The 17,091-nt window shown below is 43.0% G+C and overlaps 2 protein-coding genes across 4 annotated transcripts in view; one reads left to right on the top strand and one right to left on the bottom strand.

The window, feature by feature from the left end:
* Positions 1-12,454, bottom strand: part of cdh23 (cadherin-related 23) — a 310,447-nt gene extending 297,993 nt beyond the window's left edge. For 2 of the 3 annotated variants that reach the window (XM_056248246.1, XM_056248247.1), the window contains exon 1: positions 12,244-12,387. The gene's annotated coding sequence lies outside the window, so the exon portion shown is untranslated. Of the gene's footprint in view, positions 1-12,243 lie in introns of all 3 variants that reach the window. The other variant, XM_056248248.1, reaches the window with a different exon arrangement.
* Positions 12,455-16,154: 3,700 nt separating this feature from the next.
* Positions 16,155-17,091, top strand: part of capn2a (calpain 2, (m/II) large subunit a) — a 15,372-nt gene continuing 14,435 nt past the window's right edge. The window contains exons 1-2 of the mRNA XM_056248244.1: positions 16,155-16,549; positions 16,906-16,975. Coding sequence (XP_056104219.1) covers positions 16,313-16,549; positions 16,906-16,975 — 307 coding nt within the window. The 5' untranslated portion in view covers positions 16,155-16,312. The remainder of the gene's footprint in view (positions 16,550-16,905; positions 16,976-17,091) is intronic.

Below are 17,091 nucleotides of genomic sequence, written 5' to 3'. Positions count from 1 at the left end.
AATGACAGAGGCACATGGCCCAACATAACAACCACCCATGTGCAACACAAGACAGGACAGACATGTGACAATAGTGTAATGACAAATAAAAATCGCTTGTTAATACCACTAACAAGGCTCAAAATAGCCCCACACTAGCACGGTAGCATAATGAGGGTCCCTACCTTCAAACCGAAGCATTGAGAACTTTGTCAGTGTCCAGACAGTTTAATAAGAAGATATTTTAAACATACAGTCAACTTCGCGTATACAGGCAGAAGCCATCTTTGAAATACAGCCTTTACCAGTCGATCTACGAACGCCGATCCAAGCCTGCTGTTCGCGCTCACCTTATCACAACTTATAGCTCGTTCGCATTCTCACCAGCGCACTTGGATCGGCGTTCGTAGATCGACTGGTAAAGGCTGTATTTCAAAGATGGCTTCTGCCTGTATACGCGAAGTTGACTGTATGTTTAAAATATCTTCTTATTAAACTGTCTTTACACTTACAAAGTTCTCAATGCTTCGGTTTGAAGGTAGGGACCCTCATTATGCTACCGTGTTAGTGTGGGGCTATTTTCAGCCTTGTTAGTGGTATTAACAAGCGATTTTTATTTGTCATTACACTATGCCCAATATACTAGCGTTATACTAGCTTTATAGGCTAAACTGTTTTTAGAGATAAAACTATTTACATTCGATAATCATGAAAACAAATCTCAGATAACGGTTGACTAGGTAACAATGTGTAATTAGACCAAAGGTTCATTTTGCGCCGGAGTTCTCCTTTAAGGATACTCATCTTCTCTTCTCCACAAAGTAACAGAGATATAGAATTTAGGATCCATGTTGTTTGATTTTTTTAATTATGACTTTATGGCTAAACATACCCAGTCACAAAAAAACATGAAAGCTATACCATGACTTAATATCACTTTTTCCTTTTAACATGGTAAAGGGCTCATACGGTCCATTTTTGCTCATTTTGGCCTTCTTTATAATTGTTTTTACATAATCAAATGGAAGAGACACAATGTAACTCTAAACTTGATTGTGTATTTCAGATGCTGTCACGTATCATAACCTCATCATCTGCAGAGAGAAACTGCTCAGAATACACACACTGAAGGACGTAAAGACATCATAGGGGATTGTGAAGATTTTTCACTGGAACTTATCTTCATTACTATATCGTGTTCAATGTCAATGGTTATTTATTAATGTATTCAGGTACCCTCTGTTGTAAGAGCACTGTCATTTTTGCTACAATATGCCATGTCAATAAAAAAAGTACCTAATTGACACAACATGCTGTTTTTTTTTTATGTAAAACGTACTCGGTTACTAACGTAACCTCGGTTCTCTCTAGAGAGGGAACGAGTACTGCGTAATAGCTTTACGCTAGGGGAAAAACTCTTTTCCGCGAGATATTGAAGCCAAAAATTATCCTTTAATTTTTTATTAATGCAAAACGCTTTGCAGCAGCAAGCAAACATAGGCGAAACAGCTCGCGCGCCTATTGGTTGCTCTGCAGCAAATGCAGCAGCCTATCGAGAGAGACTCTGCGTGACGTAATGACCAATGGGGGCAATTCGCGCCCATATCGTCACGTCCCGCCAGAAGGGGCGTGGTCTCGCCCTATAAATATGCTCGTTAGGCTGATACAAGCTGGTTTTTATCGCTGAAGCGAACCAGAGCGTATTCCACGCACGGCAAGATACGCAGTACTCGTTCCCTCTCTAGAGAGAACCGAGGTTACGTTAGTAACCGAGTACGTTCTCTTACGAGAGTATCTCTCGTACTGCGTAATAGCTTTACGCTAGGGGAACACAATGCAACACGCCGTGCGTAAAGGGATCCAACACCAAAGTCCCAGGGGCCGAAGCCCAGGGCTCATGTAGTGCATAATCACCATAAACTCACATAGAGTAAAGGAAGAGAGGCTGGAAGCGTCATTCCCTATACAAAAGCACCCAGCGGGGCTATTATATGACCATCAAACGCGCAGCCAGGGTGAAAGCATTCAGCCTGATCTGGGCGGCCATACGTGAGTCAACACTCATGGGGCTGCAGTAAACTCAGCATCTGGGCCGCAGAGCGGGGCAGATAGCACTGAATTTAGACCGCCAAAAGCTTAGCTTGTAAGGCGGGTACCTCCAGGTTATAGTATTTTATAAATGTAGACGGCGAGGCCCAGCCCGCGGCCGTACAGATATCTTGCAGGGAAACCCCGCTAGACCATGCCCACGAAGAGGCCACGCCTCTCGTGGAATGCGCCCTGACACCCAAGGGGCACTGTAAGCCCTTCGCAGAGTAAGCGAGCGCGATGGCATCCACTATCCATCTGGATAGGCTCTGTTTTGAGGCGGCGAGTCCCTTGGAACGCCCGCCGAACAAAACAAAAAGCTGCTCCGTCTGTCTGAAAACAGACGAGCGTGCCACATAAGCTCTCAATGCCCTGACGGGGCAGAGGAGACTTGCATCCTCCTCCTCACTGAGAACCGGAAGGGCAGACAGGGAAATGACCTGGGCCCTGAACGGCGTGTTGAGGGATTCCGGGACATACCCGTGTTTCGGTTTGAGAATGACCTTTGAGTCATTAGGCCCAAACTCCATACACGACGCGCTTACTGAAAGCGCCTGTAGGTCCCCTATGCGCTTCACTGAAGCGAGAGCCATGAGAAACACTGTCTTGAACGACAGGTGTTTCATGTCCACCAGCTGGATTGGCTCGAACGGGGCGCCTTTCATGGCCTCCAAGACCGTGGAAAGGTCCCACGTCGGGACTGAAGGGGGCCTTGGAGGGTTCAGCCTCCGAGCTCCCCTAAGGAAACGCACGACTAAGTCGTTTTTCCCAAGCGACTGGCCAGACACCGGTTTTGCAAACGTTGCTATGGCCGCCACATATACTTTGAGCGTGGATGGGGTCCTGCCCTTATCCAGTAGTTCTTGAAGGAAGGAAAGCACTTCCGCAACCCCGCACTCCACAGGTGAAAGGCTCTGGGCCTGACACCATGTAGAGAAAACAGACCATTTCGAGGAGTAGAGCCGCCTGGTAGACGGAGCTCTAGCCTGCGCGATCGTGTTTAACACTCCCTCTGGGAGGCTAGCGGGTACCCGTTGATGGCCCATGCGTGCAGGGACCATAACTCCGGGCGAGGGTGCCAGATTGAGCCCTCCGCCTGAGAGAGGAGGTCTCTCCTCAATGGTACAGGCCATGGGGCAGTGCTGGTCAGCTGCATCAGGGCAGGGAACCACGTCTGGTTCGTCCAGAGCGGGGCTACAAGCAGCACTGGGCATCCGTTTTCCCTGATTCGTTCCAACACCTGAGGCAGGAGCGAGACAGGAGGAAAAGCATACAGGGGGCAGCGGGGCCAAACATGAGCCAGCGCGTCCTTGCTTTTCGAGAAAAACTCCGGGCAATGAGCGTTTTCTTGGGACGCGAATAGGTCCACCTGAGCTCTGCCGAACGTTTTCCACAGCAGCTGGACCGTCTGCGGGTGCAGCGACCATTCCCCTGCTGGAACGTTGTTCCTGGACAGTCTGTCTGGTCCCACGTTCAGGTGACCAGGCACGTGCGCCGCTCTCAGTGAGAGCAGGTTGTGCTGAGCCCAAACCAGGAGGCGTTCCGTCAACCTGTGAAGGTTTCGTGACCTGACGCCGCCCTGGCGATTTATGTATGCCACCACCGACATGTTGTCCGACCGGACCAAGACGTGGTGGCCTGTTATCTGGGGACAAAAACGCCGTAGCGCTTTGTCGACTGCTATCATCTCCAAGCAGTTTATGTGAAGGAGCTTTTCCCGTTCTGACCACAGGCCAGCTAGCGGTCTGCCCTCGAGCAGCGCTCCCCACCCCGAGGTGGAGGCGTCCGTAGACACCACCTTCACGCTCGAAGCGTGAAGGATGGGTCTGAGACCCCCATCCTTTTTCGGTACCAGAAAATATCTGCTGTATAGGCCCCCTTCGCTCTGAGCCTGAGATAAAGGTTCTATAGCCCCTTTGCTCAGTAGTTTCGCTATTTCGGCACGAAGTAGATGAGATACTTCGTTTTTCACCGTGGTTTCGACGCGCGCCGTATAACGGCGCGAGCGTCGAGCGAATTGTAGCGAATAGCCTCTCTTTATAGTGTTCAGCACCCATTCTGAAACCCCGGGAAGCTTTGACCACGCATCTGCGTGAATAGCTAGAGGCAGAATGAAATCCGGGCTCTGGCCGCGACAAAACGGCAGCTCGAGAGCCTGGGCATACTGGGAACACAACACCGTGTTTACAGCGTTCGAGGCGGGGGGCGCGCTGATCACAGCGGGCGACCTGGCCGCGCTCAGCTTTTTTATGGCAGATTGTGCAGAAAAAGCGAGCGGGGGAGATCCCGTGGGAATCGGCGTGTCTGTGAGAAAATGTGGGCGCGGGGCTGCGGGCACATTTAATACACTGAAAACACTGTCGTTCATGGCCGACTGAATGTGTGTTGGTTTCGTTTTTACAGAAACCATGGGACACGCAGCATGTAGTGTGATCGGGCATGATGACATGGGCACTTGCACTACATTGTTTGCACAATCGACCGGAGTCGATTTTATTTGTGCTAGCCCTGCACCGTGGCGGGCTGTGTTTGTGTGTGGGAATGGGCACTGGGTGGGCATTCTTACAACACTCATAACACCTTCGGCCGTGGCCGGAACACCAGAAAATGCACTCTTTATTGGATTTATCTGGGTAGCCGTAAAAACGGCTTTTGTGCGCAGGCAAACGGGCTGTGACACCGGCTGACTCTCTGCGAAATACACTGGGACAGTCGCGATGTTTGGAACTGACCGAGCGAGAAGTTTTGGTGAAAAACCGGCCGCAGCGGGATCTGAACACCGTCGTTTTCCTAGAATGGCTAGGAAGATTTTGAGGCCTCGGGCTTGATCTCAATCCTCGGCCGGGGCCCGCGCTGAGGGGGGCGGCGTCCAGCAGAGCGAGAGCGCGGTCTTTGGTCTCGGGCGTGGCGGCGCTGTGAAGCGGCGGCGGCGGGCGGTGCAGGCTGCGGCTGAGAGCTGCGAGCAGGCGGCGGTTTAGAGCGACCTGCAGCGGAGCTCGAGCGCTTCGGGAGGAAGTGCTTCATGGCCTGCGAAGTCTTTTGCACCTCCATGAATCTATCCGCAAAGTCTGTGACGGCAGATCCGAAAAGGCCCGCTTGAGAAATGGGCGCGTCGAGGAACACAGAGCGCTCGGCTTCCGTCATCTCGGACAGCGTCAACCACAAATGTCTCTCAGCCACGGTGAGAGAGGCCATGTTTCGTCCTATGGCCTGTGCAGCGGCTTTAGTAGCGCGAAGAGCGAGGTCTGTAGCGCTTCTCATGTCCGCGACGCAGATCGCTCCGGGTCCTTCCTCGTCCAGTTTAAGGAGAAGGTCGGCCTGGAAAATCTGCAGGATGGCCATAGTGTGCAGCGCTGAAACTGCTTGCCCGGCGGCGGTGTAAGCGCGACCGTGCATGGATGACGTCACCCGGCAGGCTTTAGATGGAAGCGTCGTGTGCGCGCGCCGTCCAGCGGAGGGCGGGCAGAGATGAGACGCTACAGCTGGTTCCACAGGAGGAACAGAAAGGTATCCTCTTTCCTTCGCGCCATCCACAGAGGAGAAAGCAGCAGAAGCAGAGGTACGAAGCCTGGCGGAGAAGGGGGCGTTCCACGATTTCGTAACTTCGTCGTGAAGTTCCGGGAGGAAGGGCGCGGGCCGCGATTTCGACGGAGCCTCGTCACTTCCGAGAAAGCGTCCGTCCATTCTGTTGCGCGGCGGCTGCGCGGGCGCCTCCCAATCGAGGCCGATGCTTTCAACGGCCTGAGAGAGCAGACGCATCAGCTCAGTCTCAATGCCGGCTCTCTTACCAGTGGTCTGGCGGGAAACGCTAGCGGAGGGGAGATCCACGGAGCTCGCCCAATCCTCACTATCGGACGCCAGAAGAGAACACGCCTCGGAGGGTTCGTCAGGCTCGTGGATGGACGCGGCGGCAGGCGGCGGCCGTTGTCCGTCAGTGAGAGACTCGAGCGAAGCCGGCGAAGCAGGCGGGCGAACCGGCGAGCTTTGGCGGGCTGGAGATAGCTCGGGAGCGCGCTGGGCGCGGCGCTTTTTACGGCGCGGCGTCACGGCGGGCTGTGGTGAAGGCTCGGAGAATGATGCCAGGCGCGTCCTCAGAGTCACCATGGGCAAAAGCTCGCAATGAGGGCATCCGCCGTCAGCGAGCGCGAGAGCCGCGTGATCCTCACCCAGACAGGAAACACAGATGACGTGTCGATCTCCATCGCTGAGCGGGGCGCGGCACGAGCCACAGGAAGGCATCTTTAAAAAGACGCTGCTCTTTTTGTGAGAGAAGTGTAAGTCGCGTCAAGTAAGCGAACAAACACTTCTCAACAGAGAAATACACACAGAGTATTGAAAGGATATATAACGCCGGAAAGCGCAGCAGGTACGGCAGATGAAGGCGGCGAGGCCAGCGACTCCAGAGCTCGTCCCGCTGAAAGGCTTGCTTCGACGGCGCGGCTTCTCACTCCGGATCCAGCGATGCGTGTGCTTCGCTGAAGAGGTAAAAATCAGCTTGTATCAGCCTAACGAGCATATTTATAGGGCGAGACCACGCCCCTTCTGGCGGGACGTGACGATATGGGCGCGAATTGCCCCCATTGGTCATTACGTCACGCAGAGTCTCTCTCGATAGGCTGCTGCATTTGCTGCAGAGCAACCAATAGGCGCGCGAGCTGTTTCGCCTATGTTTGCTTGCTGCTGCAAAGCGTTTTGCATTAATAAAAAATTAAAGGATAATTTTTGGCTTCAATATCTCGCGGAAAAGAGTTTTTCCCCTAGCGTAAAGCTATTACGCAGTACGAGAGATACTCTCGTAAGAGAACCCAAATAGAGACAACAAGATAAGACCAGGCAGATAGAGGGCTAAAAAAAACAATATTAATAAATAATTTATAAAAAATTATATTGATATTAGTAATATTAATAATATGAAGATACTAATATACTAATATAATGAAAATAAATATAATTGAAAAGGTTTTTTATAACACCATTAAGGTCCTATAGCACTTTCAAAGCATGGTCCTTATAAAAAGGGTTCTGCTATTGTTACAAGCCGAAGAACGCTAATTTGGTACTGTTTAGAACCATTTTTCTTAAGAGTGTATTTTGCTTTTAGTCTGCTTTTAGTAGTACCATTAAGATGTTTTGTATAGGGTGACATTTTTACAACAATAAAATTGACATAGACCAATAACCATTCACCAGTTGTGTCTTTAATGTCTGGTCTACTGCTAATATAATTAGACTTCAAAATAATAATGTTGTTGTTAATATTAAAATATTCATAATGCATATTATGTTTTTATTGTTATAATGAGTCTGCAGTTTTTTCTCCTCAAAAAGCAGAAATAAAACAATAATTAAAAACCAGTGTGCATTTTGGTTATTCAACAATAATACAGGTCAAACTAATATTAAGCACACTCTATTCTCATTACTGTAATTAAAAAAAAACTTCCACTGATAGATTACTTACTGTAAACTGTTAAGTAATAAACATCATGACAAAAAGTGCTAAAATATCATGAATATAATGTTATGGAAAAAACATTAATTTCATAAAATATACAGTATAATGCCTACTTTATTTAAATGTGACCCGAACGTGCTTTTTCTTTCTTTATTAGAGGATTATAAACAGAGGAATTTTAATAAAAGATCTAAAAAAATGAGTTTACTGTTGTTTGTGTACACACACACAGACAAACATTCCCAAGGCTGCATTCTGTACATAAATACCAACAACAAGGATTTGTCACGCTGTAAAGCTAACACTGAATGGGGTATTATGACCGGCCTCCGTCAGATTATTTATGAGAGGGGCTGTAATTGAACACTGCAAATCCTACAGCTTTGAGTTATGGATGAACAGGAGAGGGCGTTCGCAAGTGTACTCCATATGCTCCTCTCTCTCTCTCTCGAGCACACTCTTCACAAACTTTACAGATTCATACCTGCTTATTTACACAGTACAACAAAATATACACACAAATGTGACAAATGTGTCAAAATCTGATATGTAACACCTCAGAGGAGGTGATTAATTGCCAGTATACAGTACTGAATCATTTTAATCATTCAGGGTAAATAAAAAGAAAATAAGGGAACGCATGTTTTGATAGGCTATAACTAACAATTGATCCGCTTGTGTTGAATTTACCAAGGGGCCCGGAGGGCCCTAGTGATCAGTTGATTCTGGATGAGCCAAAGGCCTTTATAGAGATAACACACTTTGTAAGAATTTTGAGAATAGAAATATTCAATTTCTATAGAAATTCAAAAAATATAATATTCACAAAATACTGAAGAGCTGGTTCTCCCAAAACCTTTTTCTCAATGTCACATACTGTATGTAATGCCTGTTTAAAAAATGCATTGCCTTGAATCAATGAGAATAGAATGTGCTTAATATTAGTTTTGCATCTTGTTTCATAGTAGCCTGGTTAAAACCAGACCATTCTCAGTTGTATCTGAGTTATGGTCTGGCAAAGCGTCATAGACAAATCATTTCCAGAGGGGCGTCACCAACGGACGTCGCGGATAGACCTAAACCCAATCAGAGCGATGAAGGAGATGACGTATGCAGAGCGGCAGAAACATCTCCGAGTGTTGTTCTTTGCTCGGTTTTTAACAAAAGGGAAACGTTCAAATCACTTAAAACAGACGCGATAGCTGATTCGAACGAGTGATGTTCGACGGCGGCATCCATCTTTGTAATGTAGGCTTCAAAATCCCAGCGCTGTCGTCATCGTGTAAAGCCCGCCCCAACGTTTCTGATTGGTGCCTCGAATTTCGACGGATTGGAAATGAGCTTGAATGAGCTCTTTGCCAGACTAACTTTCAGAGCAAATCTAAATTTGCCGGAAGTTGTCTGGGTTTTCCCAGGCTAGTTTCATAGAACAATTCATTCATGAATCAGGGCGAACTAGGGTAGATATTAAGATTTTTACTAAAACTTTGGTTTATTTCTCACACAAAACTATTCAGAAGACTTGTAATAGTGCTCAAGTCATATGGATCATTTTTATGATACAGCCCTTGTCTTTATTTACAATTATATTAAAAAAGAGCTCAAAATATTCTTCATAAATTCATTTTTATGTTACACAGATACACTGGTTTGGAACAACACAAGCATGAGTAAATAATGACAGATTTATCATTGTTGGGTGAACTGAACCCAGCTCTGAAGTCTGTTACATCATAAAGCACACGAGCAACCATTAGCTCACCCTCTCTGACCGAACAAACAGCTTGTTCTTAAGAGCATCATGTCACAGTCACATCTGTGCTCAATTAAAATCTTAATCACTCATAATAGCAAAAGGTGTTCAGCTCCAAAACTGTATATGGAAATGATCAGTGAGGTCAAAAATATCACGAAGGATGTAAACTAAGGATTTAGCTGCTTACTACTATATACGTAACTCTGTGCACGTATACGTATACTGTGAACATTTATCGGCCTGGCCAAAATATCAGTTTATCCCTACTGTGCAGTATGCCATTCAATTCTGAATACAGAATATATGCATATTGCTTGATGGGAGAGTCCTGTCCAAAATTCACTCTCCTCTCCTTCTGCACCCCTCATCTTCTTTATTCTGTCCCTGTGACCTCTCTAAGTTCTGCCTGACTGACCCTCCTGATTTAATGACCTCGCACAGACGGGACACTCAGATAGAATGGGTGAGAAAGAGAAGCGAGAAAGCGAATGGGAGCCAAAAGCTAAAACCAGCGGAGTGGGATTCATTGCTGCTTACAGATCAGAATTCTCCCATTTTATCCCTCAGATACATCTTTTATTTTCTTCACCTGTTCGTCACTGTATCTGCAATTCATTCCCCTCTCCTTCTCTGTTACAGCCATTCATTTTGGCCTGTCACTCAAAATACCTGTCCCATCACAAGCCTTCATTTCAAATGATCATCCCTCTCTCCCTCTCTCTTTCTCTGTACTCGTTTTCAGAGTGGATTTGAAAGGAGTGACAGACATGCCGAGTGAGAAAGCGTGGCAGAGGAACCAGAAGATTCTATATCAAACAGAAACACTTGTGCACGCACACAAACATACCTCCGCCAAGCATTCATCATTTTTTGTTATTCTAACAAAGCTAATGCAACGAAAGTCCTAATGATGTCACTCTGATGTATAAACTGACATTCTCTCCTCACAAACTCATCAAGAATTCAGACCAGCCTTAATAACACTTCAACCCAAATCATTTTAGCCTAAATTCATCATTGCTTTGTAGCCATAAAATATAAAAAGGTAAATGGCTCGGTTTCATAAGCTGAGCTGTCTTGCTGTCTACTCCCTACATAGGCAGCTGCCTTCTAAGGCCGCATATGAACTGGAATAGAACATGAACTCATGAGAGACTGGTTTGAAGCAACAGTCATACAAATAGCATTGCTCACATGCTTAAAGTTGATTTCATTTTCAAAATTGAGTTTGCAACTTTGCACGTTGACAAGCCAATGCCACAATATTGTATTAACCATAAAAAATATATAGCATGAAAAATATTAGGTAAAATATTCAATCTTTCATTTTTAATAAATATATATATATATATATATATATATATATTAAGAAAAATTCACTGATACATTGTGGGATTGCTTTCTTAGCACAGAATGCATTCAATGGTGCTAAAATGTCCTAAAAAAAAGCTGTTATCAACCTTTTGAAAAGCCTTTATCTTGAGTGCACCTACTGTAGGATGCTTTAAAATGCAGCTCACAAGTTTTGGAACAGAGCTCATGCTTTTTATATGAAAGTTGTTCCAATGTTCCCAAACTGATCAACAGTTGAGAGGCAAGTCCTAAAACTGAAGAACTGGAGAACTAATCAAGTAAGGGATAATGTACATCCGGCCGGTGGTTCTCTCAAAATAACCCCCGACAGGGTGATGAGGACCGCAAAGCGGATTATTACACAGCATTTCGCAACGTAAATAATTATGGGGATAAGAAGATATATTGATTTCAGATTAAACTGTTTTAAATTTGTACCTGTTTGTATCTCATAATCCAACAGTGTACAAACCAATAGTCACAAAATGGCAGCAGCTGCGTTTGTATGAAACAAGAGAGAGCAGGTCCATGATACTGGATGGCATAATTAAATAACTGGACACAAAATATTGATTCAACTGAGTTTTAATACTTTATTAGCTCACCAAATACAAAACTTCCACGAAGAAAACCCGTTCCTATAGGCGTATAGCACTGCTGACTTCAGTAACCCGGATGAGCCTGTGTCTGTTCTGAGCGGTTGTTATCTGGAAATAACTTACCGCTGGATGGCGCCATTGACCAATCAGAATCAAGTATTCCACAGAGCCGTGTAATAATAATCAGTAAGTCCTTGTAATCAATAAGTCAACTGAGTTCACCCAAACCAAAAGGTGAACAATCTCAAATGTAATGAGGTACAGTATCTCAGCTGAAAGCGGTTTATTTATAGCCTTGTATGAAAGGCAAAAAAAGACAAATAGGCACTTCATAATATCAGACCCTCGTTGGGGGGAGAGCAAATTGAAACAAGCCATTTGGATTGGATCACTCTAGAGCGCTTATGCATGCACAGGTAATCAGATCAGCTGTCCAGCTGGAAGTCTATATGCATGCTGATAATATACGTAGCATCACAAATTATTCCCTCCTGCCACCACACAACATTATAAACTCGTAGTGTCCCTAATGCTATGCCAGCCATTCCTCTTTCATCAGTGTCAGCATCAGTCATAATAACATTAAATGCGCTTATCAGTTGACACGCTGTTTTATTTGGTTCTTCAATAAGTTTCCGGGGGTGAAACCCCTCACGAGCTTCTCGTGCGCTCATGGCAACCCGCTAGTTCACACTCGTGTGCTCGCATGACATATGAATAAATAACGACAAGCGCAGCAGGCGCGTGCACCGCTACCCGATACGCGCAACACTTACGCAAAAAACTAATAAACATTCAAAGGTTTAAAAAAAAAACTTAAAAGATAATAAAACACTGAAATATAATAGAACACAACATATAGAAATTGAATGGCCAATTGAAAGCATTGGTTGCTTCATTGTTTTCTAACATGTCTAGTTGATACTAAGTAATGTTATCAATAAAAGTAGCTGTTGTAGCCTACAGACTTGTCATCAGTTTTCCAGAGTAAGTCAGAGAGTCAGCGCTCTTACCTGCTTCCTCCTGATCAGTCCGGCCCGTGCTCTCGACAACCGACCGACCGACCGCTGATCCTGATGCTGAGAGAGTGCTGATGCTCCGCGCGCTCACCCTTCCTGCGCTCTCTCGCGCTCTCTCTCTCTCTCGCGCGCATCATCATGTTGCGGTTTCAAGTTTAAACAAGTTGAATGCTGCATGACTGATCAGCATCGTCGAGTGTCATTTGTCATCTATAAATGAAGCTTGCAAGAAATGTCATTTTGCATATCACTGCATTTCAACAGTAAAATAATCATCCATCTCTTATCATATAAATTACATCAATCCAAGTTTTTCTGTTTTATTTCTTGATTAAACAAATTTAATATATAATATAATCATAAAATAAGCTATATAATATAATATATAGGCTATAATATAACAATATAATATAAATGTATAATAATAATAATACAATTATATTACTATATATATAATAATAATAATAATAAGGTAATATAATTGTTTAAGCAAATGTAATAATATAATATAATCCAATGCTGCTTTGTAAAAAAAAAAGTTTGTGTACATCTTGATATTATATTATATTCAGGGTGAGAATTATTCAATGACTTTCAAATGGGACGACTGATAAGTTATAAAAGAAATTGTATCAAAGATGATTCACTAAAACACTATTTATTGTGATATGTATAAATTCATGTAATTTGTGATGTGCAAAATTATAATGAAGTAATTAACAATGATATACTACATGTTTTATATACAGTCCAATGCTGATAATGGAAAGCGCTGAGTGGCAAAACTCCTCGATAATTCACACTCTGCTTGTAACGGCAAATGGGCACCCTTCTGTCATTATATTATATTATATCATATCATATCATATTATAGTTATATGTTATATATTATAGTAATTCAACAGATCACAAAACTCACAGTTCGGGTCATATTACGTTTTTTTATCATTTTTCGGATCAGCGAGAAAAAAATAATATAAAGATAAATACAATAGCCTATATCAAAGTTGCAAATAAAGTAAGGTCTAAATAGTATTCAGGTACAGAAATATAATAATTAGGCCTAAATGTAAAATAACACTATAGTCCTCATTGTATTAAATATTCTTTTGTAAGCTATATTTTGTTGTTTCATGAACATTAATGACATATTATCAACTTTTATTCCAGACACAGAGGTCCATAGAGACAACACAATACAGATATAAATGTAAAAACAATACAAAACAATTAAGAATGATGCGGATGAGGCATCATTTATAGAGCATATACAGGCTTCGGGTCCAATGTTTCCAAAAGCAAGATGTATACTTGTTTTGACATAGACAGCTGCCTGTATTTATAGGCTGCTGTCACTTTAAGACCTAAGGCACGTATCCAATATAATGGTAGTAATCCTAAGGTTCAATTATGACAAAACCGAATGTGTTTACGAGCATACCTGCAGAGACAGGTATTTTTTCACATACTTGTTTTGTGTGTTTGTGTCCGTTCAAGCGCAAAGAGATGGGAAAGGAAACAATTCGTTGTTTGCACGCTATCTGAAAAGCGCCACTGTTAAGATAACAATGCACAAGTAGCAAATTGATTCTTCTTTCTCATCTCCTTGCATTGGAATGGTTTAAAATCAATTGAATGTGTAAATTCAAGGGACTTTCAGATGTCTGCTTTCTATTTCTTTGCTGCCATCATGTGGACTTCATCACATTAGGACGTTTTATCATTAACAGTTACTCACCCTTATTTCAGCAGGCTTCTGAGAATTTGGCATAAAAGTGGATGATTTATACTACCAAGCTACGAAAAAGTCACCCCAAAAAGCAGTCTGCAATGTGTGAGGGCACAAATCAACGATTTGGCATATTTGTTCGCATTGTTCAGTTAAACTCGCTTTTGTTCTTCGTCTTCTGGCAGGTTGCCGTCAATTAAAAATGGCGCCTTTTTGTTTGCTTCATATTGACAACAAACCTTCTCAGCCTATTGGTTCTCATGTGTCATGTGACCGTTCGTGACGCATCCTCATAAAATGAAATAATTTGGGTTTATTGCATTTGGTTTATGCTTGGTTACAGACTACATTTAATAGACTATAGCATATAGTAGACCTATATTTTATTATACTTTTACGGTGTTTTTATATATATTATATTGCATCCGCTAGTTAAGGATTTGTAACACCAATCTATTCTAAAGGATAATTCAAACCTCAGAAGAGTGATTTATGAAGTGAAGAGTTACCACCAGTATCCTGTACCACCAGAGATGGTATTATTAAAGCACTGAACACTGAAAAACACTGAAACACTGAACAAGACGGGTTGCTTCAAATATTTAAATGACTAAACTGCCTCGGAGTTTTAGTGTGTTTGCTTGACACTCTACTTCCCTCTGCTGGACATGCTTTTAAATTAATGGAAAGAAGGAGGAAAATATGGCCTAGTAGGCCTACTTGGACGAGCAAAAAAAAGACTAGTAGACTTGGCTATGTGATGTAATTTTAGATCAAAGATTTGTATTCCAAATGGAGAAACATCAGACGGCATTAAAATGTTTATTTGACATGAGTTCAATATTCTGAATGCTTGCTGCTTACAGAACTAGCCTACTATTTTCCTCTGGCAGACATATAATACTTATTATAATTTCCTATGTAGCCTACCACTGCTATACAACTTTTAGCAATTATAGAATGTTGGCCAGAACGTCAAGCTGATTCAGCTATGTTATTATTAAATGCATAAATATATTGCATTTAACACAGTTTAATTTTACAGTTCATGGAAGTTTAAAGTTTTTCTGTTTGGATCAAGAATTGAACATATGCTCTTGTTTTAATGAACAATAATATAACATTTGAGTTACAACTTGTTTGATGAAATGCTTAGTGTACATTGCTGTATAAAGAACACAAGAGGGCGGTCATCGTGAGAATGCAGATCTTCAGCCCTGTGATGATTTGGAGCAGAAGAGTTTAAGAGAACTGTGAGACAATTAAAATACACTCTGGACTACTTGATTCAGATCGGTTAACAGCAACATTGTGGGGTCAAATATGTAAAAGATGATGCAAAAATATCTAGCATGTCCAGGATGATGATGATGCATCAGTCAATGTGTTATTAAAGGAAATAAATATAAATATTTGCTTATTTAGTTGTTATAGCACAAAATGTAAAATATGAATTGGCCATATTTTGGCAATGAGCATATTTTAGTTATAATAGAAACAGTGAAAACTATTTCACAAAATGACTCATCTTGCCCCTTGTTACCCGATTCAAAATAATCGGCATAGGCTCCCAACAAGACGAACATTGTAGCCTAATGCAGTAAAGCTTTTCTCTATAGGCAATTCGATAACTCAGGCGAGATAGCGCCAGTTGCGATTGTATGAAAGCGAGCAAGTCTCCGAAAGTAGCGCTGATCAGTGCGCTTTTTAAAGTTAACCCAAAATAAAAAATATATACAGCGATAATTACCATGGATGTATGGGGAACCAAGCCTGCAAACATTTTAAATAAATAAATAAAAATAATAATAGGCCTAATAAATAAAGGAATAAATGACGGCAAATAATTGACCAATTAGAATCAAGTACCTGGCACCGTTACCAGGCTGATTTCACAGAAACCAACCCTACTGGAAAGACTATAGCAGCCAGCTAAAAAGTTACTAAAACCCCTGTAAAACCAGCCAACAGACCGGCTTGACCTGGGTGGGAGACCAGAAAAGGTTTGTTTTATTCCCCCAGCAAGACGGTCTATAAACCAAAAAAAAGTGCAGACGAAATGCAAGACCTCTTCCTCTATAAACGCGTGAAGTCAAGACCTCAGCTTTGTAAAGCCGCCATGAGACGTTCTGCATTCTTTAAGCTGTGCTGCGTCCAGCTGTTTTTAAACGCAAAAAGAACGCAGAAATCCTTTGCGTGTGCGAACGCCCCCTAAAATTAAAGGCTTAGGACCACGCCTGTCCTAGAAGGAGGAGTGGGTGAAGGCATACGAGTAGAAATATTTCACTGTCGCACTTTACAGCTGTAGAGAAGCACAGGGGAAAAGTTTAGAAAATGTCCGGCGTGGCATCAACACTCGCCAAGAAGAGAGCCCTGGCGGCTGGCTTTGGGACGAACACCAATGCCGTGAAGTACCTGAACCAGAACTTTGAGAGTCTGAGAAGTGAATGTCTGAGCCGCGGGCAGCTGTTCTGTGATACAACATTCCCAGCCGCTCCCGAAACTCTGGGCTTCAACGAACTCGGTCCACGATCGTCAAAAACCAGAGGTGTTGTGTGGAAAAGACCTGGGGTGAGTTTATCCACCTGGGGTGGGATCTATCTATCTATCTATCTATCTATCTATCTATCTATCTATCTATCTATCTATCTATCTATCTATCTATCTATCTATCTATCTATCTATCTATCTATCTATCTATCTATCTATCTATCTATCTATCTATCTATCTATCTATCTATCTATCTATATTGGCATTGTGGCATGAAGCAAACTCTTGGTAATGTACTTTTCTTAAAAAGCAATGTCTGCCAACACATGACTCATCTTATGAGTATTTGAATAGAAAATTTTAACATTGTAAGTAGGCTACTAGTTTGTTTGTTTTCCGAAAACTTCACGTCAATGCTTTTTCACTATTCCTGCAGGAACTCACCTCCAGCCCTGAGTTTATTGTTGGAGGAGCTACAAGAACAGATATTTGCCAAGGAGGTTTAGGTAAGTAAACACCACTGCTATGTGCAATAAAACAGTCCAAAATGTGTTCATTATGAGGAATGAACAGGAGGATCATGTGAGATTGACCAATTGTGTCTTGCATTTTATGAAGCTAT

This window comes from Rhinichthys klamathensis, unplaced genomic scaffold (assembly GCF_029890125.1).
Source record: "Rhinichthys klamathensis goyatoka isolate OS25496 unplaced genomic scaffold, OSU_Roscu_1.1 h1tg000053l_1, whole genome shotgun sequence".
NCBI classification, from domain to species: domain Eukaryota; kingdom Metazoa; phylum Chordata; class Actinopteri; order Cypriniformes; family Leuciscidae; genus Rhinichthys; species Rhinichthys klamathensis.
The sequence above is the reverse complement of the archived record's forward strand: the minus strand, read 5'-3'. Positions and strand labels throughout refer to the sequence as shown.